A 25,141-nucleotide genomic window follows, 5' to 3' on the forward strand; every position below is an offset into this window, starting at 1 on the left:
TTTGCAGTCAAAAAATGACAACAACACACAAACAAAAGGCAACCAATAAACACGGCAACATGCCGTTGTTGGCCCTCGATGTTGCCGGTAGTCATCCTTGACTGCTTTCGTAACCACATCTGGTTTGCTTTTCACAATCGGACGTCACTTTAACGATACCCAACCCTAGTCAGAAGGCAAAGGAGGTGTTTGAGTGGGGCTCGGCCGGGTTATTCAAACTCTTTATTGGTCTCCGTTGGGGCAAGGGGGTGGGGGGCACAAAATGTTGTCCTACCTCTGAGTGGACCTGAAAGACAGAGCTCTATGCCGGGGACGGGGAAGGACAAAAGAAAAGAAAATGATGTAAGCAAAAGAACGACGCGACGGCAGAGTACAGCGTGGGAGCAATTTTCGAGACCTCGCTCCAATTTTTTTTTTAATCTGTTGAGAGAAGAATCGGTCAGTCTAATGCCACGTTCAGACCGGCCGTGTTTTTTCCTTGTCGCGCGACTGCTTCCCGTACAAAATCAATGTAGCCAGTCGAAGCACCACGGACAACTATGCACTGGACGTCATTTCACCAGTTTGACTAGATAGACTAGATAGTTTGACTAGATTTTGGCGCCACAGAGAAGACGCTTTGATTTTTCTGCGACAGATTTCGGCAAAGATGAGGAAGCGGCCAATCCAATTCTCAGTTATGTAACTTTAGTTGCCAGAGCCTTCCACAGTATCCGGTCTGCAAAGGTTCAAAGAAAGGAAATAAAAAAGGAATAGTCCAAATATTAGGGGATGAAATATGACGAGAATCAAGCCATACATAACATATTGTAACATAACGAGAGAAAAGTTGTATTATTACGACATTAGGTCCTTCAGACCCGCATTTTTTTCTGCTGGGCAAAAAACAAAAAAAATTGAGCCTGATGTATCCTTGAGCAAGATACTGAGCCCCACGTTGCTCCTGGTGTTGCGCTGATTTTTACTCAGTTCAAATACCGCAACAGAGTGCAATTTTTTGGTCGGGGATATTTCATTCTTTGATTGGTTATTTTTAATGTTAAAGTTACATTGTTTTTAATGAGAAATGAGCACTTACAGTTACCTTTTTGAAGTTTCGTTTTGTCTCAGCCATTTTAACAGCGCCAAAAATAGCAAAGAGGGCATACTAAACCTCATGATTTGATTTCAATGGGTACAGTTCCGTCCAATCAGTTCTCAGATATAGCATTTCCATTTTATTTTAACTTATCAATAAATATTCTTTTTCAAAACTTATTCAGATGAATGAAAAAAAACCTAAGTATTCTCTGATTTCTGGAACATATACAGTAAACTACATGATTTCAATATGAAAAGATTCATCGCAAAAACAATCAGCGATGAATCAACGAACAAACAAATCCCGATATGACTTCAATACGAAAAAACATGAGATTTTCTTTTGCCGTCATCCTTCCGCTGTGAATTTATCGCCGGTAGACGTCCGATCCGTTTTAAGCGGGAAGGTTGGTGGAGAATGTACGAACCTGCTTCAAACGTATCGACCGTCTACTGGCGCTAAATGCTTTGAAAGAGCGACGGTGTGATCGGGTGTCTGTCATCGTCGGTCGATCGATCGAAAATGAAAGCCGGTCGCCGCTCACCTGCGGACAAACTTGGAGGTGATTTTGCCGATGATGCCGGTGGAGGTGCCCCGTCGCTGCTGCGCCAGGGCGCCCGTGTCGTGGGACAGCGTGGGAGAGGCGGGCGGCCCGTTGTAAGTGGCGCTGCGGCGGTCGCGCAGCTGTGCGCCGTGAAAGGTGCTGCGGCTGCTGGTGCCCCGGGGGAAGCGGTTCTTCTCGGGGGTGCTAATACTGTGCGCCGACGGGGAGGTGGAGGGACCCCTCGGAGATGAGCTGGCGAGGGCAAAGACAACACGCCGGGTTGGGCTCTCTCAATCCACCATTTTGATAAAATCCAATTTTTAGTCCATCCTAAAAGTTGTTATACTTGAACATTTCACTTACTGTCATTTTTGTACTAAAAAGTGCAACTTATTGTCCTGAAAATACGGTCCTTTCTTTCTTTCTTTCTTTTTTTTTTTTCATTGCCTGCCATTTAAGTTCAATTCATTTCAACTGGGAAAAATGTTTGCAAACATTCATCTTCCAGCCCCATTGACGGCGCTAGATGTCAAATTCATTTAGACCGGGAGGGGCGACAAGTCAAAATGGATTGGATGTCTAACGCCGTCAAGGCAGCCAATGAGTCAATTTTAAAAGACACAAAAAAAAACAAAAAAAAAAGGACATGAATATTCTCATATTAATTAATGTTTACATTATTTGTTTACAAAAAAAAAATCAAAAAAGGGAAACAGTAAAGTAATATTTTTATTTTTTAAAAACAGAAGCATAATGAGACATTTTATAGTTTTTTTCACCGCTAACAAAAATGATTTTTATTTTTAGTTTAAAAAAAGATTTACTGCACATTAAATATTGTTTTTGTGGGAAAAAGCTTTTTAACAAAAAGAACAGAGGATATAAAATGTGAATATTCATTTTTATTTACAATTTTTGTTTTTATTTGAAAAAAAAATTTTTTTTTCCTCTTTGAAAACAATGACAGTTAAATTATTTGACACTAAGTGCAATTTGTGCAAATCATTTGATTTTTGACTTTTAAAAAAAAATCTCTTATTATCATTAGACATATTATTGATAGTCTTTTCTCAGCGCTTCTTTTCTGGTTCCAATCCATATTTCCGGCGAAAGGCAAGTGGAAGTAAATGACGATACTTATACTGTGTATGAAGCAATTAGTCGACTTGTCATGAAACCAATCGGTAATGAGTGGAATATCAAAATGATCGTTTGTGTTGAACAAAAGTCATCTTTTCGGGTGAGCTTCTCTAACCTGGATTTTAGTTCAGCGTTGTCATCAATGGGGGGCAGCGTGCTCTTTGAGGGGTGTCCCGAAGACGACATGGACTTGATGTGACGAGGCCGCGTGGAGGTCACCGCCGTGGACGGGGTACTGCCCGACACCTCGGTTAAACTGGGACCACAGCGCCAACGTTGACTCTCCTTTGCTACAACATTTGAAAGGCGAGCGGGCTTACCTGCCGTCTTTGCCGTTGGGAATGGCCGAGTACCGCTCGGCGGAGGAGCGCTCGCACACGTATGTGTTCCGGCGAGTCATTGATCCGTTGGTCTGCGGCGAGAGACGCACGCCACAACGTATAAATGATGCATTCTAGGCAGCCTAATGTTGATGTGTTTCAAGTTGTCAATTACACTCCAGTTGAGGTCAACCAAGAAAATGTAAACCCGCTCACTGCATGGTAAACTACAATCGAAGACGTCATTAACGCGCTCATGAAGATGAGAATCTTGGCGCAGTATTCAAGAGTCCAAACTAAGGCTAGGTTTATACCGCAGGTCTAATGCAAAAATCCCAGTTTTTTTTGTGTTTTTCCGACTCCAGTGAGGCATTAACTTGACGGATGTGGTTTCAAATCCAATGTGGGCCAACGGAGGGCAGTCTGAACTCTCTCCCAAATCGGAATTCATGTGGCAATAACGTCAGCAGCAGCAATGGAGCTGTGCATTACCGTTAACGCCTAGCTTGAACTTGGCTTTTAGGCGAGGCGGGCTTGAAAACTAACCGTATGTGCGTCATGCATGTGTTCTATCCATACATATAAACTTTGAATAAAAGAGTAAACGGGGATTATTTATGTCTATTATTTGTGTCCTCTTTTTGGAAATCAAAATATGGTCACCCTAGAATAACGTAGAGACAGAATCTATAGTCACTTTTTTTGATGCTTCTGCACATGTGGCTCGGTTTGCTCAGCGCGCGTTGGAATGGAGTTACAATACTTGAACTGGCTCAATTGAAAGAGGCAGTTTTAACAGAGACGCCAAAAAAAAAACAGACACGACGAACGAAAAATTTGAATTGTACACAAAGACCTGCGGTCTTAACTTAGCCTACTGTATATGACCACACAAATACTTTGGGAACATTGATAGACAAGAAAGAGAAAGTTGCATCCACAAAACGTTATCAATTCGTCTTCCACTACTTGTTGTTAGTGTCAGTACTTTCTCTGTGCCTCCCAATCTAAGCTTTATACAATCCTCGCATTGTTGAGTGTATTACTTATTGTCATTCAAGAAGTGAGCTGAAATTACTAATGACAATATGAATGATGGAAAAAATCAACGAACAGTGACTCTGAAATGGCCTCAAATTCAACACGAGTCCAGATTATTCTTTACACTCGCTCGATACCAACCAGTATTAAAGCATTCCTGCATTTCTAATTTCTATAAACATTTTTTTGTTTGATTTCCTTGACTTTGTATGTTAATTGATTGATTGCCATTGACAGCGCTACACATCCAATCCATCTTGACTGGGAGGGGCCAATGAAACATGACGATGGAATACTTCATCTGCACTCACCCCAACACTACTTGTTGTTTTCTTCCTCTCCTGCACTCCTAGTGGCGAGGCGGGAACGTCTCCCTTGGAAGTGCTTAGCTCCAACCGGCGCGCTCCGTCCCATTCCTCTCTGTGGTCGCTCTCCACGCTCAAAGCCTGGCCGCGCCGTGTGTACGACACTGCCGGCGGCACCGATGGGCCCACTGAGACGAGGTAGACTAGAGTCAAACCTGGACCGTGGTTTGGCACGAGCGAGCAAAAAACCAGCGCAGTCATCCCCACCGTGATCGCTATAGCGACGCTGCTTTTGATTGGCCGAGATGCTGCGCGTCACTTTGGGATGAGCGGGGGAAATACTGGAGCCGTTGTTGATGTCGCTGGTGGGTCGCTGCCGCTGAGCCAGAACGCTGTTGGTTAAGGGTTCGCTCCCTTCAAACTAAAAAGAAATGGCATGCTCATAAAGTAAAATTATTGTTTCACTGATACCAATACGGCACTATAATGACCAGTGTTGTTAATCTTACTTTAAAAAAGTAATTAATTACAGTTACAAATTACTTCTAAAAAATAATTGCGTTAGTAACTCAGTTACCTGAATTTCCTGAATGTAAGAGTAATTAGTTACTTGGTAAAGTAACTGGTGAAAATTTTCATAGTCCCCCCCCAAAAAAAAAAAAAAAAAAAAACACAGGTCAAACTATGTGAAGTTTAAAAGGTTTTTGGGACAATTGGCCCTAGCCCAATTCTTTACCCTAATTTACCCTTTACCCTGAATCAACCGTTAAAAGTTGTTAAAATTGCTTCCATTATTGCATTAGTTCCCATCTCTCTACTTTCGACATGTGAAAGTTTTAAAACTGTTTCATCATTTAAAGATAGAGTCAAGTCAAGATTTTGCCGATTTAGAAGTATTTTGGATAAAAAGTTATTTAGGTTCGCTAGGTAGGTTCTCTACAACACAGCCTTCCTAAGAAGTCTACTGCTTTAAGATGGCAGCTGTTTACGAACGCATCTAGTTCCTATACTGTACATGTTGCTAACACTGTCGTGTCTGTCTTTTCGCATCTAGTTCTATATATATGTGATATCTACCATGTCTACCATATCATGTGGGTGTAGTTTGTAGGCTATCGGCTACAGTCAGGTATTATCGAAGCCACCTAGCATCGCGTTTGCTCGGCATCACAACTTTTTTTCCCCCTCCCCACTCCTGCTCTGTCGTCTCGGTCAGTCCATCTCCCTCAGACTTTTCTCGCGTCATTCAACCATTATAGTAATGCATAGTAACCCATGCCTTTCCATCCTCAGTAACGGCAACGGTGTTGCCAAGATGAGAAAAGTAATTAATGAAATTAATGACTACTGAAAAAAATAACGCCGTTAGTATCGCCGTTATATTGTAACACCGTTATTAACAACACTGATAATGACGGATTGGTATCATTGCTGAGTACTAAAAAAGAATGCCACGCAACATTTACTTTTACAAGTTGAATTTCCAGCCGCATACAGTGTACTGTATGTCCCTACCCAAGATGGCCAACAGAGGCGTTTGCCACTGTAAAAAAGGAATGCTCGCCGGTCTTCCATGAGTTTATCACCACTGAGCGTCCTATCCATTTGGAGTGGGTGACACCCAGTGTGATTACTAGAGATGTCCCGATCGATCCTGATCGGGTCCGATCACGTCATTTTCAAAGTATCGGAATCAGCAAAAAAATATCAGCCATGCCTTTTAAAAAAAAATATATATATATATATATTTTTTAAATTAAATCGTTTTCTAATTGTATTTAACGTTACAGACATAATATGTTACACTCATCCAGAGTGTTTAGTTAAGGCTTAAAGTAGAGTTATCAAAAATATCCCGGTAACGGCGGCAATTAATTTATTAAAAAATGTGTCACCTTAAAATAATTAACGCAATTAATGTATGCGCTGCACGACCCTCTCACTCATTGTCGCGCTCAAACTGTAATAACACTGTTTTACCTATATAGAGAGATATAAGGCAGCGCTAAATGAGTCGAGTGAATTTTGGCAGCCTTTGGAGCCTTTCTTCAATTGGCCAAAGCCTTGCAATCCCTCTCCCTATGATTAGAAATATCATGGGAAGCAATGTGGGGAAGCAAGGTGGCAATTGATCTTTGTCTTAACACCTTAAGTTATTTCCCAAAGCAGAGAAGATATATCCATTGGTAGCACGACGCACAGTCATGGTTCCACTTCCCATCATGGTTCCACTTCCCATCATGCATTGGGGCATGACTGCAGTATCATTTACTGAAAGCTCAACAAATACACTAGATGGCAATATTTAGTCACAATATACAAAGTCACAAGTCTTCCGATCCATGGATCCCTCTCACAGAAAGAATGTTAATAATGTAAATGCCATCTTGAGGATTTATTGTTATAATAAACAAATACAGTACTTATGTACTGTATGTTGAATGTATATATTCGTCCGAGTTTTATTCATTTTTTTCTTAATGCATTGCCAAAATGTATATGATCGGGAAAAATTATCGGGAATGATTGGAATTGATCGGGAGCAAAAAAAAAAAAGCAATCGGATCGGGAAATATCAGGATCGGCAGATACTCAAACTAAAACGATCGGGATCGGATCGGGAGCAAAAAAACATGATCGGAATAACCCTACTGATTACAAAAAATTAATCTAGTTTTTTTATTGATTACTTTATTATCAAAGTAACTAAGTTACTTTAAAAGTAACTTATCAGTTACTTTTTACCAATTTTTCTCCTTTTGCTACCTCAACATAAAAATGACGACAACAAAATGTCATCACATGTAATTGAATTTTTCACACAAGGCTTAATCTTTGAGTTAGCGGGGGTTTAATTAGTCGATGGAGTTGGAGCCTTGAAACTAACAGATCATTGACAAACTGCACGGAATTTGTTCAAATCAACTCCAACGACTAAATAAACCCCTGCTAATTCCAAGATAAAGCCTAATGTAAAAAATTCTGAACTTCCCCTTTAAAATAAAGACCTAGCTGTTAAAATATTATCTATAAAAGTTGTAAAGCAATAAAACAAACAACAAAAATTAATGAAATGAACAAGAATCCTACAACGAATTTCATAATGGGTCAAAATCATTTTTCGAGCAGATCATGTGACTACCACCTAAGAGACTATCTTTTGCTTTGCTAAGCCAAAACTACACCTGTGAAGGCCGGATGGATATTTAGAATTTCTGTAAACCTAAGGTTTCAAACACAACCAACAACAACTGAGCTTGAACAGTTTTGTATATATGTATATATACAATATTGGCCTAAAGTTTGGTGACACCTCAACAGTGGATACTTTGAAGAATGTAGAATATAAAAACTGTTTTCAGTTATTTCACTTTTTTTGGCCATTCCACATGTTCGCTCATAGTTTTGATGTATTCAGAGAGGATTTACAATAGTAGTGAAAATATATAAAACGTAAAAATGTTTAGATGTGTCCAAACTTTTGACTTTTGTTTCAGTCATCAAGATGCTTTGCCCCCAAACCCACAAAAGTAAAACTCCGCCTATGGTTACAAACACTGACAATAAAATGCGCATAAAGGCTGGTTACAAACTGTAGAAGTGCTGGCTGTCTTGTTACCTGAAGGTTTCGAGTTTCGTCGCGTTGTGCTGTAATTCCAAGTGCTTCTTTGTTGAATTGGATGTAGAGTTTTTAGCGGCTGACAGTCTTTTTCAGCCAAGGTAAAGTTTGCAACGCACGGAGATATTTTTGTCATCTTTACTGGACATAAATGTGAAGTAATGGTTGTATTTCCAGTGAGCAAAGGCATCCATTTGCGGTATATATCCTGCCTTTCACTGTTAGCCTCGCTGCCTTGTCAGAATGCTATGTTGTTGACGTCCGTGGGAGACAGCGCTCATACAGCATCGTAATACACGTGACCCGTCCAAGATGAGAAATGCTCTTCGTACATGACTACAGTATTCTTCATTCTACATACATTATGAGGCAAAAACAAAATAGTAACGCACAGGCACTAGGGAAACTAACTTTAATCAGATTACTGGCTTGGAAAAATGAACGCGTTAGATTACTCGTTAATGAAGAAAGTAATCAGATTACATTAACGTGTTAACAACACTGGTGACACCCCGGCCCTCCCGAATCAAATGGATTTGAACATCTATTAACGTCACTGAGTTCAAGCGCAGTCTGACCAAGCCAAGCCATGATGACTTTCCATTTACAAGTGAGTATGCAGTAATTAAGTTTTTCCGAAAAATGTTGTATTGGTACGGTATCGGCATCGTCCGATGCCACACAACCAGATATCGGCACAAGAGCCAAAAATGGTATCGGTGTGACTACTAGTTCAAATTAAAGACCTATACAGTTGATTAGCGCTTATTTCTTCTGATAAAGAAAAACACTGTGACAATTGATGAAATTGCCCAACTGTCCCTTTAAGGTTCAACTTCAGTGATGTTATGAGAAAGAAGCTGACCTCTGGTGCTTTTCTTCCCAGCAGCAGATAAGTGGCCATGACATCATCGTACTTCTGGCTTTGTAAGGACTCTGTGATCTCATCTTTAGGGAAGCCCATTGTCACCATGAGCTCTGAAAAAGTAATATGTTTGGACGACCTGGACCTGAATGACTTAACTTGGAAGCGGGCCCAACGCACCTATTCTCGTAGCGTCGCCGAAGTCGGCCTCGGGCTCCGTGTACGGCTTCAGCTCCTCCTCTTCGTGACCCACGTTCATCCAGTGGTCTTTCATGATTTGCTGCAATAGACAATGGACTTGTTTGTTTGGCGAGCTTTGCGGAGCCAGCGGTGGGTATTGCAGAGTGCAGACTGTCAACTTAGAAATGAGACCGCCGACCAACATCCGGCCACTCATCCACGATCAAATTCTTTTAACCATTATTCTGTTAACACTGGACAACCATCTTTTTACATGGTCTGTTGCGTGTTTTAATTAAAAATTAAAAAATAAATAAATAAATAAAAAAAATTATATGCTATTTTTGGTCTGACCGCACATTTTCTGTATGCTTTAGTATTCTGCAAACTGCATTTTGGATATTTACAGTGTATCACAAAAGTGAGTGCACCCCTCACATTTCTGCATATATATATCTTTTCATGGGACAACGCTGACAAAATTACACTTTGACACAAAAAAAGTAGTCTGTGTGCAGCTTATATAATAGAGTTAATTTATTTTACCCTCAAAATAACTCAAATAATAGCCATTAATATCTAAACCCCTGGCAACAAAAGTGAGTACACCCCTTAGAAACTACGTACATCCCTAAATGTCCAAATTGAGTACTGCTTGTCATTTTCCCTCCAAAATGTCATGTGACTCGTTACAGGAGTGCTGTCAGCATTGCTGCAGAGATTGAAGAGGTGGGGGGTCAGCCTGTTAGTGTTCAGACCATACGCCGCACTCTACATCAAATTGGTTTGCATGGCTGTCACCCCAGTAGGAAGCCTCTTCCGAAGACGGTACACAAGAAAGCCGGCAAACATTTTGCTGAAGACATGTCAACAAAGCACATGGATTACTGGAACCATGTCTTATGGTCTGATGAGACAGGCGGGATCATGTGCATAGTCGGGATGGGAATTGATACGATTTTTACGATTCCGATTCCATTATCGATATTGCTTAACGATTCGATTCTTTATCGATTCTAATTTCGGTAAAAAGGACAAACATTTTGATTGGCATCAAGTTTGTTTAATCAGAGGTCACAACATTACAAACTCACAACGAGGTCAAAAGAGGCCCAAAGCCTCAGTGTTAACTGTGGCAATAAGTGGCAAATGCACAAGAATGTGTAACATTTTACTGAAAAATTTTTCTAATAGAAATAAAAAAATATTGGTATATTTTGGCATATAGGTCATTGTTCTGCCTTTGGCAATGTCCCCAAACTTTTTCCTGTGAGGGCCAAATAACTTTTCCCTTGATGAGAGGCCGGGGTCAGTTTGTAACAGAAAAAGTGTGACGATTGCAGGAGTGCGTAAATGTAAAAAAATTATTATTTTTCAGAATGCCACAATCAAATAACCCTCTGTGGATTTTTCACGGAACAAAAGTAAATAAAATAAAAATAATAATATAATAATAATAAATAATAATAGCACTATTAATTAAATAGATAATAATCAAATAACCCTCTCTGAGTTATTCACTGAAAAAGGCCAGGAAATAAATAACACTACTGAGGGAGAAAAAAAACCCAAAAAAATTCAAAATGCTCTCTGGAATTGTTCAGGGGGCCGGACCAAATATGGAGCCGCGGGCCGTAGTTTGGGGACCCCTGTTTTTATTTACCACTATATTGAAATGCATGCCTTTTAGTTTTTATGGTGCTTTCACGCTCAAGTGGTGGCGCCCTTGCGCTTCCTCACGCGAAGAAGAGCGCGCTCACGTGAAGAAGAGCGCGCTTACACCGAAGAAGAAGAAATGCCGTATCCAAATGAGTGAGCAAGTTAGTGAGAAAGGGATACACTGCCACGAGCCTACGTTCTTTGTTAATGTTTGTAAAATATCTACAGAGCCAACGCCTGTATGTATCATCTTCTGTGTTGTTGCTGTGTGTTTCCACTCGCGATCGGACACTTAAATCCAGTTGTGTAGTGGTTTAAACGATGTGCTTATGCTAGCGAACGCATGCTAACTGTTTGTTATTACTGTGTTAGCAGCTAATCATCGCTGATTTACGTTGAAGCAAACCTGTTTGTTATTGGGGACGAAATTGATTTGTTTCATTTCTATTTTTAGTTTCAAGTGATGGTTGAATAAAGTCAGCAAATTATACCAACGTCTTCTGCATCGTCATTTGGGAGTTTAGCTAGCTGTATAGCCAGGACTGAGCCTTAGCGTCTCGGTGAGGACAGTGCAGTCTATTCCCTCCCGATGCAGTTATTTCCATCTCGCAATCGCTTTGTTGTAATTTTTCCTCGTGAAGTGAAGACACACTTTCGAGCGTTCGAACCTACGTGCTGTCATTGTTATGTTTACAGCGGCAATGCTCGTGCTAAACTATCGTAACCTTTCATTTTCACCCTTTTTCCTGGTGAAGTGTAGCCAAACTTTGGAGCGAGTGGTTCTTGGTGTCATGCTAGTTTGATGCGTCTGGACACCAAGACACGTCACGACGCAATATCCGTCTTTAGGGATCGTTAAAGGGATCGTTAAGGCTTTTTCATTGTGATGTCGAGGCCTCGAAACACTCGGAACCGGTTCCGAATTGGAATCGGATTTCGATTCCCATCCCTAGTGCATAGTGCATAGTTTTTGGATCCTTTGCCCATTTCTAGCAAAAATGTTAACCTCAGAGTCACAGTACATCATTTATATTGCAGTCAATAATTGGTGACCATTTGTAATATAGTCAATTATTGGTGATGAAAGGATTATCCATAACTGTTTGTGGCAGCCCTAACGGGTTCAAGTACCTCCAAACTGCCACGTTTGACCGGGTTGAGCACCAGTAGTTTCTTCAGTAGGTTTTCACAGTCTGTGGACATGTAGAAGGGGATGCGATACTTTCCACGTAGGACGCGCTCTCGCAGCTCCTGCGTGCGTGACCCACAACAAGGAGTTGTTAGGAGAATATTTGTACACACTTTTAACATAACTGTCATCGACACCAAAAAAACAGCAATATTCTTTTGATTTAAAAAGTACATGTAAACAGCGCATTGCTTTTTGCATATTGATTAATTTAACTTTCCCCCATTTTTCCCTTTGATGATTTAGTCACTGCTTTGGTCAGTATTTTCCTTCTGCTGCAAATTTTAATGAGATATTTACTAACACTAAGTAAAAAAAAGAACATTTGAACAATTTTAAGTCCAAAACATATAACTTAAAAAATAGAATGTTTACAATTTGTTCGTCTGTTCTTTAAATAAGAAAATGTTTAAACAATAAAACAAAAAACAAAAATATAATACTATTAAGAGGCTAAAAAGGAATTCAGTCAATTAATATGTCAAAAAAAAAAGGGGGGGGGGCAGTCAAAAATGGATTTGATGGCTCTGAAACAGGATCATCCTATTAATCTACACCCGGCACTACCGCACAGGTAGCTTTTAGCACTTCGGTGAGCATAAAGCGACCTAAAGGTTTATGATTATAATCGGGTCCATCTATCGCTGTCCAAGGGGGTTAAAAATTGAAGACAGGAGCCGTCACCTTGAGGTTTTGCCCGTCGAAGGGCAGGGAGCCGCTGACCAAGGTGTAGAGGATGACCCCGAGGCTCCACACATCCACTTCGGGTCCGTCGTACTTCTTTCCCTGGAAGAGTTCCGGGGCGGCGTATGGCGGAGAGCCGCAGAAGGTGTCCAGCTTGCTGCCCACCGTGAACTCGTTGCTGAAGCCGAAGTCCGCTATCTTGATGTTCATGTCTGCATCCAATAGCAGGTTCTCAGCCTGTAAAGTCAAAAGCGGCCATTAGGGATCACGTGATCGGAAATCGGGCCCGATCGCGTCATTTTAAGAAAAATGGAATTAGGTGAAAAAGAGCTACGAAGCGAGATGTACACTGACATCTTTAACGGGAAAAAAAAAAAAAATGTTATGTTTTATGCAACATTACAACAACACCGGTGGGAAAATGTCACTATCGTTCAGACATTATCACAGTCTGAAGTATGGCAATGCTTTACATTTTTTTCTCCTTTGAATAAATTGGCGAGGTATCGGATCGGTACGCCGTATCGGCGGATCTTCAAAATCGGGTGACTCGAATCGTGATTCTTTGACGATTGTGGGAGGCAAGTTGGGAACTAACAGAAGAATATTTCCCGTTTTATTTTGGTGTTTTGTTTGCTTTTTTCAAATGGGGAAAAAAAAGCTTCATATTTCCTCGTTGAAACTCAAAGTCTCTATCGACTAAGGCGAGCGTTCCATTCTGACAATACCTTGGTTATCATCGCACGCTTGGTTGGTGTTCACCCTTAGCTCGTGATCGGCTTCGTATGTGAGCAAAGTAGGTTATTTCAGGTACATGCTGACCTATTCTCAAGAGAAAACCCTTGCTGCCACAACGGAAGTCTCATTTCCGACTAACCATGGATGATTAGACATTTCAAATGAAAATTTTTGCTATGAGATGGCTCTTGGCTGCTACGGTAACGCCGAAAAGGTGTGCCGGAAGCTCTGACAGACTTCATCAAAACCTCATGGGACTTCATAAATTCGATGACGTCTGCCGCTAAAAAAAACTATTTTAAAACCGTTTGCTATGACCAGAGGGCGCTATGCTAGCGTTTGCTTGATCCCTTTACAGAAGAACAGTTTTAGGTTTGGTGTTTTGATTTTAAAAAGACAGATTGCTACAGTGTGCTACAACAAAGCTAGCGCTGATAGCTGTTACCCCTGAGTACATCAGATGCTACGGCGTGAATTTTTATGAGGACTTTGTCTGCTTCAAGCTTGGAAGGCGAGGTAAAGTGGATTTTTTGTTTAAATTAGTGACCTGTTTTTTTATTTTTATTTCTTTTTTTTTTGAGTTAGGTGTTTTCTTAAGGTTTCAATGGGAGTGGCAGCGAATGAACAAACTCGCTGTCATCTTCCCACTTCAAATGGATTGGCATCTACTAGCGATAAACTCGTCAATAACACTAAAAAAAAGTTCATACATGCATGTTGTAGTGAGATTCGGTGTGTATATGAATTAATGGTGAAATTTGGGCAGTGTGGCTTACCTTCAGGTCTCTGTGAACTATCCTCCTCTGATGGCAATACTGCACGGCAGACACAATCTGAAATAGAAACATTACAGCTCTATCATGATGGCATGTAACAGACAATACCTATTATGTTAGAATACTTTAAATACAATGTTTAATAAAGAGTTGAAATGTGCGAAGTGCAACCTTTGCTTAACCTTATAGTGGTTTACAACAATACATTCTAAATGATATGTAATCAAAATTAGAATGACAAATACATTAACTCATTGATTTCCATTGACGGCGATAGACATCCAATCCATCTTGGATTGGAAGGGGAGAATGAAATTGGATTGGACATCTATCACCGTTAGTGGCAGGGAAACATGATCACGGTCCAGTTAAAAAGATTTTTTTTTTAAATTAAAACTTTATTTTTGTAGGTGAGGAGCAGAAGTATTTGCACCCCTTGTGATTTTGCAAGTTCACCCACTTAGAAAATGGGTAGAGGTCTGAAATTTCAATCACTTTCACTAATCCGGAACTCAAATTGTATGATGATTTATTTCTATTTTACTGGGGTTCATAAGTGTTTGTACCGCTGAGAAAATCAGAGCTAATATTTAATGCAGAAGCCTTTGTTTGCAATTACAGAGTTCATACGCATTCTGTAGTTCTTCACCAGCTTTTCAAATATGGAAACCGTCTCTAGATTTTTCAGATTTCGGGGCTGTTGTTGAGAAACACAAATTTTCAGCTCCATCCAAAGATTTTCTATTGGATTGAGGTCTGGAGACTGGCTAGGCCACTCCAGAACCTTGATATGCTTTTTACGCAGCCTACGGATCCTTGACATGTTGGAAGCCACGACTCATCTTCAAGTCTCTCACTGAGGGAAGGAGGTTGTGGCTCAAAATCTGAGGATACATTTCACCATTCGTCCTCTGCTTTATACAGTACAGTCGTCCTGTCCCCTTTGCCAAAAAGCAGCCCCAAAGCATGAGGTTTCCAACCCCATACTTCACAGTGGGGATGGTGTTCTTGGGATTGCACTCATCCTTTTTTCTCCTTCACACCCGCTGTGTTAAGTTTGCACTAAAAAGTTCTACTTTGGTCTCTTCTGACCACATGAGACTTTCTCCTATGACCCCACTGTATCATTCAGATGGTCCCTGGCAAACCTCACACGGGTCTTCACATGTACTGGCTTCAACAGGGGAACCTTCTGATTTTAAACCATTAAACCAGTAGCCTTTGAAACTGTGCACCCAGCTCTCTTCAGGTCATTGACCAGCTCCTGCCGTGTAGTTCTAGGCTGAGCCCTCACTTTTCTCATCATGAATGATGATGAGATTTGACATTGAGCCCCAGTCCGAGCTAGAGTAGAGTAATTGCTGCAACTGTTGATTTATTCTCACCAAGCTGCTTTCCAATTGTCCCATAGACTTTTCCAGCTTTGTGGAGCTCAAATCTTTCTTCTCTTGTCCATGGTAGTAGTTGGATTATGACTGACTGCGGGGTGCACAGGTGACAATAAGGAGCTCAAACGGGTGGCGGGTGGGTGGTTACTCATGGAGCAAGGTAGAATATAAGATAGAAGGACAATTCTTTGAGTGTCATAATTATTGGTGATTCTAAGGGGTACAAATACTTAAGAACCCCAGTAAATTACTATCACGATTACTATTACAATTATTAATAAATTATAGAAAAATCATACATTGTGAGTTCCGGATTTTTAATTTTTTTAAGATTATGCCTCTATTCGTGCAAATGCATCTATGATTGAAATTCTAGAACTCTACCTATTTTCTAAGTGGGTGAACTTGCAAAATCACAAGGGGTGCAAATATTTCCCCTCCTTACTGTATACATACACATCTATATACACTCACCGGCCACTTTATTAGGTACACCTGTCCAACTGCTCGTTAACACTTAATTTCTAATCAGCCAATTACATGGCGGCAACTCAGTGCATTTAGGCATGAAGACATGTTTTAAGACAATCTCCTGCAGTTCAAACCGAGCATCAGTATGGGGAAGAAAGGTGATTTGAGTGACTTTGAACGTGGCATGGTTGTTGGTGCCAGAAGGGCTGGTCTGAGTATTTCAGAAACTGCTGATCTACTGGGATTTTCACGCACAATCATCTGTAGGGTTTACAGAGAATGGTCCGAAAAAGAAAAAATATCCAGTGAGCGGCAGTTCTGTGGGCGGAAATGCCTTCTTGATGCCAGAGGTCAGACTGAGAATGGTCAGACTGGTTCGAGCTGATAGAAAGGCAACAGTGACTAAAATAAGCACCTGTTACAACCAAGGTAGGCAGAAGAGCATCTCTGAGCGCACAGTACGTCGAACTTCGAGACAGATGGCAGCAGAAGACCACGCTGGGTGCCACTCCTTTTAGCTAAGAACAGGAAACCGAGGCTACAATTTGCACAAGCTCATCGAAATTGGACAATAGAAGATTGGAAAAATGTTGCCTGGTCTGATGAGTCTCAATTTCTGCTGCGACATTCGGATGGTAGGGTCAGAATTTGGCGTCAACAACATGAAAGCATGGATCCATGGAGCCTTGTATCAACGGTTCAGGCTGGTGGTGGTGGTGTAACGGTGTGGGGAATATTTTCTTGGCACTCTTTGGGCCCCTTGGTACCAATTGAGCATCATTGGAACGCCACAGCCTACCTGAGTATTGTTGCTGACCTTGTCCATCCCTTTATGACCACAATGTACCCAACTTCTGATGGCTACTTTCAGCAGGATAATGTGCCACGTCATAAAGCTGGAATCATCACAGACTGGTTTCTTGAACATGACAATGAGTTCACTGTACTCAAACGGCCTCCACAGTCACCAGATCTCAATCCAATAGAGTATCTTTGGCAGACGACAAATCTGCACCAACTGTGTGATGCCATCATGTCAATATGGACCAAACTCTCTGAGAAATGCTTCCAGCACCTTGTTGAATCTATGCCACAAAGAATTGAGGCAGTTCTGAAGGCAAAAGGGGGTCCAACTCGTTACTAGCATGGTGTACCTAATAAAGTGGGCGGTGAGTACATATATATATATATATATATATATATATATACATATACATATATAATAAAGAAAATACCACCAGTTATTTGAATTTTTTTTTTTTGTTAAAACTTTTTAAGGATAGTAAAACTTCAAATCCTATTGTTTTTTCAAGTGTGTTCCTAATGTAACGCACACCGTAACATACATAAAGCCTGAAAACAGCATGAGTCATCTTTGAAATATGGACGTGAAAGAATTGGATTATCCTTGAAATTGGGCTTGCCTAGAGTGAATAAAAGCCTCATTCATTCACCGCGTTTTGCAGTCAAATGGGCATCGTTGGATCAATGCTGTTGACGGCGTGTGCGTGCGCCACTGGGTGTCAGCACATGCAGCTGCGGAGCCAGAACTCTCCTCTGCAGTGAGTGATGTTGGCGCAGGAGACGCTGACTCACCTGCCTAAACTTGGCCCTTGCCTCCTTCTCCTTCATGCGACCGTGGGCCACCAAATAGTCGAAGACCTCACCTTGAAGCGTGCACATACACACAAGCACATATTTAATACCACGAATTGCCACGGTGGTGCCGGCCAGACTCACCACCACTGGCGTACTCCATCACCAAGTAGAGTGTCTTCTCCGTTTCAATCACCTCAAATAGTTTTACTGCAAAGAAACAAACGTGACATTTTTTTTTCCAAATTAAAAAAAAAAAAAAAAAAACATCAGAGAGGAGATGTGATCATATTCCATACTGGCTTTTAAATTATGAGCATGCTTGAAAAATTGGGAGTACTTTATGACACAAAACTTGTAATATGAACAACAATGAATAAGTACGCATTATGATTTTTAAAAAATCTATCTTTTTATCATGTAGTTTAGATTTTGTTAATATATTTTGGCTTGTAGCAATTCCTACATAATATATATCATTTATAATTACAATTTGCAAATGCTTTTCAATTATTTTTTTATGGAACAGTATCAACATGAGGCATCAAATATGCTTCTTTGTTTGCCATAATAAAAATCAAAGTACACTGTTCTCCACTTACCAATATTTGGATGATTGAGTAACTTCATTATTCGCACTTCCCTGAAGAGCTGTGGACACACACAGAAACATTTGTCTTTTTGAGAATTGCTGATAAGGCCTGTTTGGAAAGCACCATTATGTCGCAAAGTGGATTAGAGCGCGTCACGGGACTCGGGTGCTATGTAAGGCAACACCGCGGATGCATGCGGCCATAAATCTGCCTCTCAAGGATGACGAGCCACAAAAATAAATAAATCAACAAGTCTACTGACGCGCTGCGGTATCTGCGCAGCGGGGGCTTCCGGCCAGTCCGATCCAATAAAATCACGCACGCTCATCTTTGTTCTGCCGGCGTGCTGTTTATCGACCGACTGCGGAGCTTTAAGAATGACTCGGCGTCGTGTCAGAACATCTCCCGCGGCCACTTAGAGGTGCTGTCGAATCCTTTACTTTCTGCTGACCGTGCCCTCCGAAAGGGACATGGATGCCTTTTGACGTCAAGTGTCGGCCATCTTTGATGACCTGCTCAATGGTGACAATTTAGTCATGCTTTGAGTAAACGGAGGGCATAGTAGGGCTGCCACAAATAGGAGCAAATAGGACCCTGTTTATGATAGGAGACTCACCATAAACATTACAAATTCAAATTACAAATGACATTTCACGTTACAAAAAAAAGCTATTTCTAATTTGAAAAATATTCTTGTCAATAAATGAGTGGACAGTTTTTAGGTTAAAAAATATCCTTCAAAAAAAAAAAAAAAAAAAAAAGAAAATATTACAGTAAACCCGACCCCTTAACCCTGACCTTTACTTTGTATTTGCTTTTTCAAGTTAAAAAAAAAAAAAAAAAACTATTCAGAGGTTAAGTACCTAACTGATGATTAATTGACATAAGTAGATGAAGACGTCCAATCATGTGGTATGTTTTCATTTTTCTGCTGTGAAAATGACTATCACTAGTAGACATTCGCTGCCAAGCCTTCCACTTCAAATGGATTGGACATCTTTCGCCAGCCAATGAGGGATTTCAATTTGTTCTACTTACACAATTTCCCTCTTTGAAATAAAAATAGAGTTCCACACGATAGAAATTGTGATGTAGGACATGCTTGTTTTTATTCACGCTTGACCTATGTATGTGTCCACACATAGAGCACAAAACCTCATTAGAGCTTCCTAACAATAACGTCCTTGTCGGAGGAGCATCTGTGACTGAAATAGTCGGAGCGGTCTGCATGTACTCCCCAAGTGTTCCCGGTCTGCGTGCTGTAATTAAGGCTAGTTTGGGTGCTCCCAACTAGGTCACTGGCACAGACTACTCTACCTCAGGCAGGCCTGTTGTACAATTTGAGCATGGGATGGATGTCTATCCTTTTTACTCATTATTATTTCAAAGGAAAACAAGCCCAAAAGTCGTAAATATTATTGACATGGACACGCAGGCCCCATCAAAAATCTTGTTGTCAGGTTCATTGGCTGCCAAGATTTACTAACGAATCAACAAAAAATGGATGATTGTATTATATAGAAATGTTGAAATGTGCACCTGCTTTTTATAAGCCTCATAAGTTTTTTTTTCTACATTTGTTTTTTTTTTTACATAAAAGCAAATGAAAAAAAAAAAGATTAAACTATTTTCTATCTTCTAATATTGCGTCGCTAGGCCGAATTTTCAGGTGCACGAATGTAACACGTCGCTTCGCCACAAGAGGGTTGGCGATTTTCGCCTTGACGTGCTCGTTCGTATTGAACCCGAGCGAAGTCGCCTCCCGTGTGTTTTGCCCTTTAGTGTTTAAAAATTGAAAAACAGACTAAAAAAGACCTGTAAGTATTCTTTTCTATTCTTTATTTTTACTTCATTGAAAAAAGCAAATGGGGATGGGGGCAAAAATCAATATAATTTGATGTCTCTGGTCTTTGGGTAGAAAAAAAAAAAAGTAAATATTTTTTTTTACTATCATATGTTGTTAAAAAGATATTTTTAAAAGGTCAGTATTTTCTGATTTGTGTCATCCTTGATGAAAGCAAAGAGATTTAACGCTTTCAGTGCCATCGACGATGAGAGACGTCTAATTTTGCGGCTCGTCATCATTCTGCTGTGCATTGAAATGAGTTTGTCACATGTACGATGAACACTGGCTTTTCCTTTATTGCCAGCCCTCCCGCTTTAAATGGATCTTTGTCTATCGCCGAACAAGATATAAGCAAACATCTGTATTTGCCTTTAGAAACACAGATGCGGTTATAGTTACGATGTACTCATTATTTCTCAGTGCATAGTTTTGTGTTTCGATGCACTTTTGCAGTTAAAATAATCAGGGAAGAAAATGCAATTTCAACATGAAGCAACTACTTAATGATCGCCGATAAGTCGACTTTCAAAATAAGTCTGTGGATCAACATCTCAATCAACCGGCACAGCGTCGCTGCTTTTGCTTGTCTCTCCTTGGTCTCGATGTACTATTTCCTTGCGAGCCTGCACGCGCGCTTCCGCGTGAGGGGCTTGGGGGCAGTGACGCACACGAGAGGCGGCAAGATGAGATAGCGGCTTTTTAGGATGAAGAATGGCCGTGGCCTTGGCCTGGTTAGCGTCTTCCATTCTCTGTTTAGTGAGAAACTGTAGCCAATTAATAAGCTTTTTACAGATGCTTCATGATTTGTATCTGGGGTCCAATCCTATGTCTACTGTGAATTTCAATGAGTTTATCATTGGTAGACATTCTATCTGTTTGAAGCAGGATGGTCTGCCAGGGTTGGTTCATTCGCTGCCAACCTCCCCAGGGTTTTTACAGGTATCAGCATTTAATGCTTTTTAGTTGAAGTTATGGAAAATGCACCTCTATACTTATAGTTGAAATCAAAATAATGCAAACATCGGTTTTTTGAATAGAGTGCATGTCCCAAGTTTCAATTAGGCACTGCCATATAACATGACTCGCACAGTGCTTCTGGCTCAAAATAACAAGAGGCACACAGCTTCAGTACAGTGAATGAGGTACTGTATGTCATGACTTTATAATTCGTTATTTTTCAATTATTTATTGTTCACTTAATTTTTGCACCATGAATTGTCTCGTCACATAACAAATCCCAATTCCGCATCTTAGTTTGAAGACATCTGATGGTCAATAAACATAACTGCTGTGCTAAGCTGTGACCCGCCCTTGTACAATGGCAAAAGGTTTCTACATTCACTTTGAAGGCAACATGCATATTGGCCCAAAACCGATATCGATATTATTTTATATCATTTTAAAATTTGTTCATCGGCCGATACTATCGACTTCCCAATAATATCAGACAACTCTAATAGTATGGAAAAAAGTTTTTTTATCCATCAAGTTTACATAATTTTAAATGCCTCAAACATTTAGTTTAATCCTTGTTAAGGCCTGGATATTGACAAAATTTTTAATTTTTTAAATGACTTTTAATGACCCGCATAAACCCTGCTCCCACTTCAAACGGATTGGACCTCTAGTGCCGTCAGTGGCGGTCAGTGAGGGTAGAACTGGCTGGACGGTAATGAAGAATAGGGGGGGAAAAAAGATAATTGAAATAGAAATTGGAATGCTGAAAATGAACTGCCACTGAAATTCAATCTACAACCGCTAAATCTAAACAAAAACAACACCGTGATTTGTAAATCTTGTTCAACAGGGTCACGTTTACTGTTCTATGTCATCTTTTCTTTTAACAATATTCAACAAACGTTTTGGAACCCAAGATGCTACTTGTTAAAGCGTAGGTGGAATGTTTTTTTTTCCAGTTCCAGTCAAAATGAAGTAGATGCCTTAATGGGCTACCAGTAAGCCATTTCGTTCATGTATTATGTAGATTACAAAAATCTTTTTCTCCCCTTTGTTTACAGAATGTTTTAAATTGCTTTTTATTTGTAATATTTACTTGACTTGCTATTCAGTATTTCTTCGATATTTTGTGTTCACTGGTATTTAACGGTTAGGTCAACTGGTAAATCCTTAAGAAATGGCTATTGATAAATTGGATTTGACTATACTTATTTAAAATCTATTTAAAAAAAAAAAAAAAAAAAAAAAAAAAAGATAATTCAAAAAATGTTTTGTTTTGTTTTTTTTAAATTACCGATTACCCCCCTTTTTTAATTATAATTAGGAAAGAATATTTCCAACCTTTTTTTCTATTGATTAAAAAAAAAATTTTTTTTTTAATTATTTTTCCTTTTTCGTCTTTTAATGAAACAAAATGTCAAAAAATACATTTGAAAAATGCCACTGATGATGATACTTCAAATGGATTCGACTTTTACTGCAGTCCATGGCAGCCAAGTCAATAGCAAACGTTTCTCGGAATGAGCGTCATTAACTAAATATGTATCAGAGTGAATTGAAAATCAACTGTTATTTACAGATTAGGGCGAGATAGTCAGACGACGGGGCAGAGAGGGAGGGATTAACAGAGAGGCCTATTTTAAGGACAGACAGAATCCCCAAAAAACATCCCCGACCACAGATGTCATATGATGCATTTCCTCAGGCGGATCTCAGGAGGTGCTTCGGAAGCTTGGGCCAACCTCATTTCTCATGTGCAGTCACGTCGGGCCACAGGGTAGCACCGGCTCAGATGGAAACAAACTGCTTTTTAAAAAGAAAAGATACATCTCATTTTACGCTGTTTATCACTCACTTTGGTTTTGTTTAACTGTGAGAAATGGTCATTATCCATTGTGAAAATATTCCACAGTCCTAATACTGGTTCAATCTAGGGCCGGGCAATCTTTTTTAATATCGTTCGATCTCAATTATTATCACCAATTTTTGAAACTACCAGTGATAAACTCATTTACATTCAGAGCAGATAGATGATTGAACATCTATCGCCGTCAATGCAGATGGATGATTGGACATCTATCGTCGTTAGTGGCACCGAAAGAGTTCATTGACAACTATTTTGAAAGTGGATTTATTGTTTAGAGCCATTGTTGTTGACCTATAACTAGCCGATATTCCCTTTAATGAATCCCATAATAAAAAAAACCTTTTTAAAGTTCGATTTATTTTGGGTTATACTTTTAATTAAAAAAAAATATATATATATATATGAAAAAAAGGCTTTTTAAAAAAAAATGATAAAAAAAAAAATTTAGCTTTAAAAAAATAACACAAAAAAAACCAAAAGTAAAATATAAAACTATTTTTTGTATTCATGTTTCTAAATGTAAAATGTTTAAATTAATGTTAAAAAAGAAAAACAGTAAATATTCTGATTTCTGTAGTCTATGATGAAAGCAGATGATTATTTTGATTCTATCAAAATGAGATATTTGCAAAGATCTGCTTTTACTCTGGAAAACAATAAACATTTGCATTAGATCAGTTTAAAAACTTACATTTCCAGCTAAAAAATATGACTATTAATACCATGTTTTATTCCCAGGTTCTACGTCGTATTTCCTAGTTTGTTTTGTCGCATTGACATATGAAAACACTTTTGTTTCCCAAAAAGGATGGGTTTATGGTCACGACTTTGAAATTCTATTTTCCACTTTTCTTTACTGTTGTATTTTCTAATTCTTTTATATACCGGTGTGGTGTGTGTGTGTGTATATATATATATTATATATATATGGCGGAAAACACAGACAAGACTGAAAAAGCAGTTTCTGCTCTTGCGCTCCTCTTTAAAAGAAACTGCTTTATTTTAAGCCAAAATAACTGTTGTGTTTGATAGAACAATATGTCTATATGCTGTCATAGCAGGTTCATGGCACATTAAGCTCCCGAACTATTTTTAATTTGCCCGTTTTACCCTGAAAACCACCGTTTACAGACATCGCGCAACTGTTTTTGTTTCAACCCAGCCATGAAAACAAGTAATCATATTATTTATTCAAAATGTCTGTCATTTTTAGCTTAGAATCATTAATTGATGTCTAATATTTCGTTTAAAAAAAAAATCGACTTAAAAAAAAAAAAATATTCACTCGCATATTTTAAACTTTTACAAAAATTACGTCACAATGAAAAAATTGGTGTCTGTAAAAAAGTCACGGATATCTTCATCATAACTATCGCTTAATTTTATTTTTATTGTTACTATCGCATTTTCTCCGATATGTTAGATGATAAATAATCGATCCAAACAAAGAAAAATTGAAAAACAACATTTAAAAGGGTAAAACTATGAAAAAGAGCATCTCAACTACTCCTTGATGTCTGCGATTTCTGCATCGCGACCCTTGTTATATGACCATGTTTCACACATAAAATCCGCCAAAAATCCAGCTTCGGCCATTCACAGCTGTGTCTTGACACTCAGTGATACGTGCTACGTAGAGTTTTCAGATCAAAACAAGATAAGTATGCGATAATATCTCGTTAAAGTCATGGCGTCTGTAATTCTGCTCTCGCGTGTTCTCACCACCAGATAGGGTTTTGCTATTTAAAAAATATATTTTTTTAAAAATGCCCTCCTGCTCAAAATTTTTCTTCCCCAAGAAAATTAAGATTTTAAGCTTTCCAATGATGTATCACACGTGCATCTTGGACAATTTTGAATTCTGGTCAAATTGGGGGTCTCAGAGCGGAACTTCAAGTCACCTGAGTGTTTTCCGCCATATATATATATATATATATATACACATATATATACATACATACATATACATATGTACATTTTCCTCCTTATTTTATAAACTTAGTTTGACCTGAAACACGAAGAGATGACATTGAACATAGTTTCTGTGTAAGTAATAACTAACGTAAAATCAGAAATTTTGAATATATCCTCTAATTTTAGATAAAACTGAACTTTGACCTTTTTAGTGGCCCTTTTTCTTTTAGTTTGGATCCGAGCAACAGAAATAAAATGATTACAAGCCAGGAACAAATGGGAGATGAATCAATATTTGTTTGTGCCAGCTCAAATCATTTGAAATAGTCTACAATGAAAAGATTCTACCATTTAAACATAGTGTATGA

The 25,141-nt window shown here is 39.3% G+C and overlaps 1 protein-coding gene across 3 annotated transcripts in view; it reads right to left on the minus strand.

Moving 5' to 3' along the window:
• mark1 (MAP/microtubule affinity-regulating kinase 1) overlaps positions 1-25,141 on the minus strand; it is a 58,160-nt gene that overhangs the window by 6,506 nt on the left and 26,513 nt on the right. For 2 of the 3 annotated variants that reach the window (XM_057847882.1, XM_057847881.1), the window contains exons 4-16: positions 18,199-18,247; positions 17,741-17,806; positions 17,597-17,667; positions 14,142-14,198; positions 12,628-12,864; positions 11,886-12,005; positions 9,096-9,195; positions 8,916-9,028; positions 4,699-4,852; positions 4,438-4,619; positions 3,086-3,177; positions 2,881-3,021; positions 1,626-1,877 (exon numbers count right to left, since the gene is read on the minus strand). In XM_057847882.1, coding sequence (XP_057703865.1) covers positions 1,626-1,877; positions 2,881-3,021; positions 3,086-3,177; positions 4,438-4,619; positions 4,699-4,852; positions 8,916-9,028; positions 9,096-9,195; positions 11,886-12,005; positions 12,628-12,864; positions 14,142-14,198; positions 17,597-17,667; positions 17,741-17,806; positions 18,199-18,247 — 1,634 coding nt within the window. Of the gene's footprint in view, positions 1-274; positions 302-1,625; positions 1,878-2,880; positions 3,022-3,085; positions 3,178-4,437; positions 4,620-4,698; positions 4,853-8,915; positions 9,029-9,095; positions 9,196-11,885; positions 12,006-12,627; positions 12,865-14,141; positions 14,199-17,596; positions 17,668-17,740; positions 17,807-18,198; positions 18,248-25,141 lie in introns of all 3 variants that reach the window. The other variant, XM_057847880.1, reaches the window with a different exon arrangement.

This window comes from Corythoichthys intestinalis, chromosome 10 (genome assembly GCF_030265065.1).
Source record: "Corythoichthys intestinalis isolate RoL2023-P3 chromosome 10, ASM3026506v1, whole genome shotgun sequence".
In the NCBI taxonomy this organism is placed as follows: Eukaryota; Metazoa; Chordata; class Actinopteri; order Syngnathiformes; family Syngnathidae; genus Corythoichthys; species Corythoichthys intestinalis.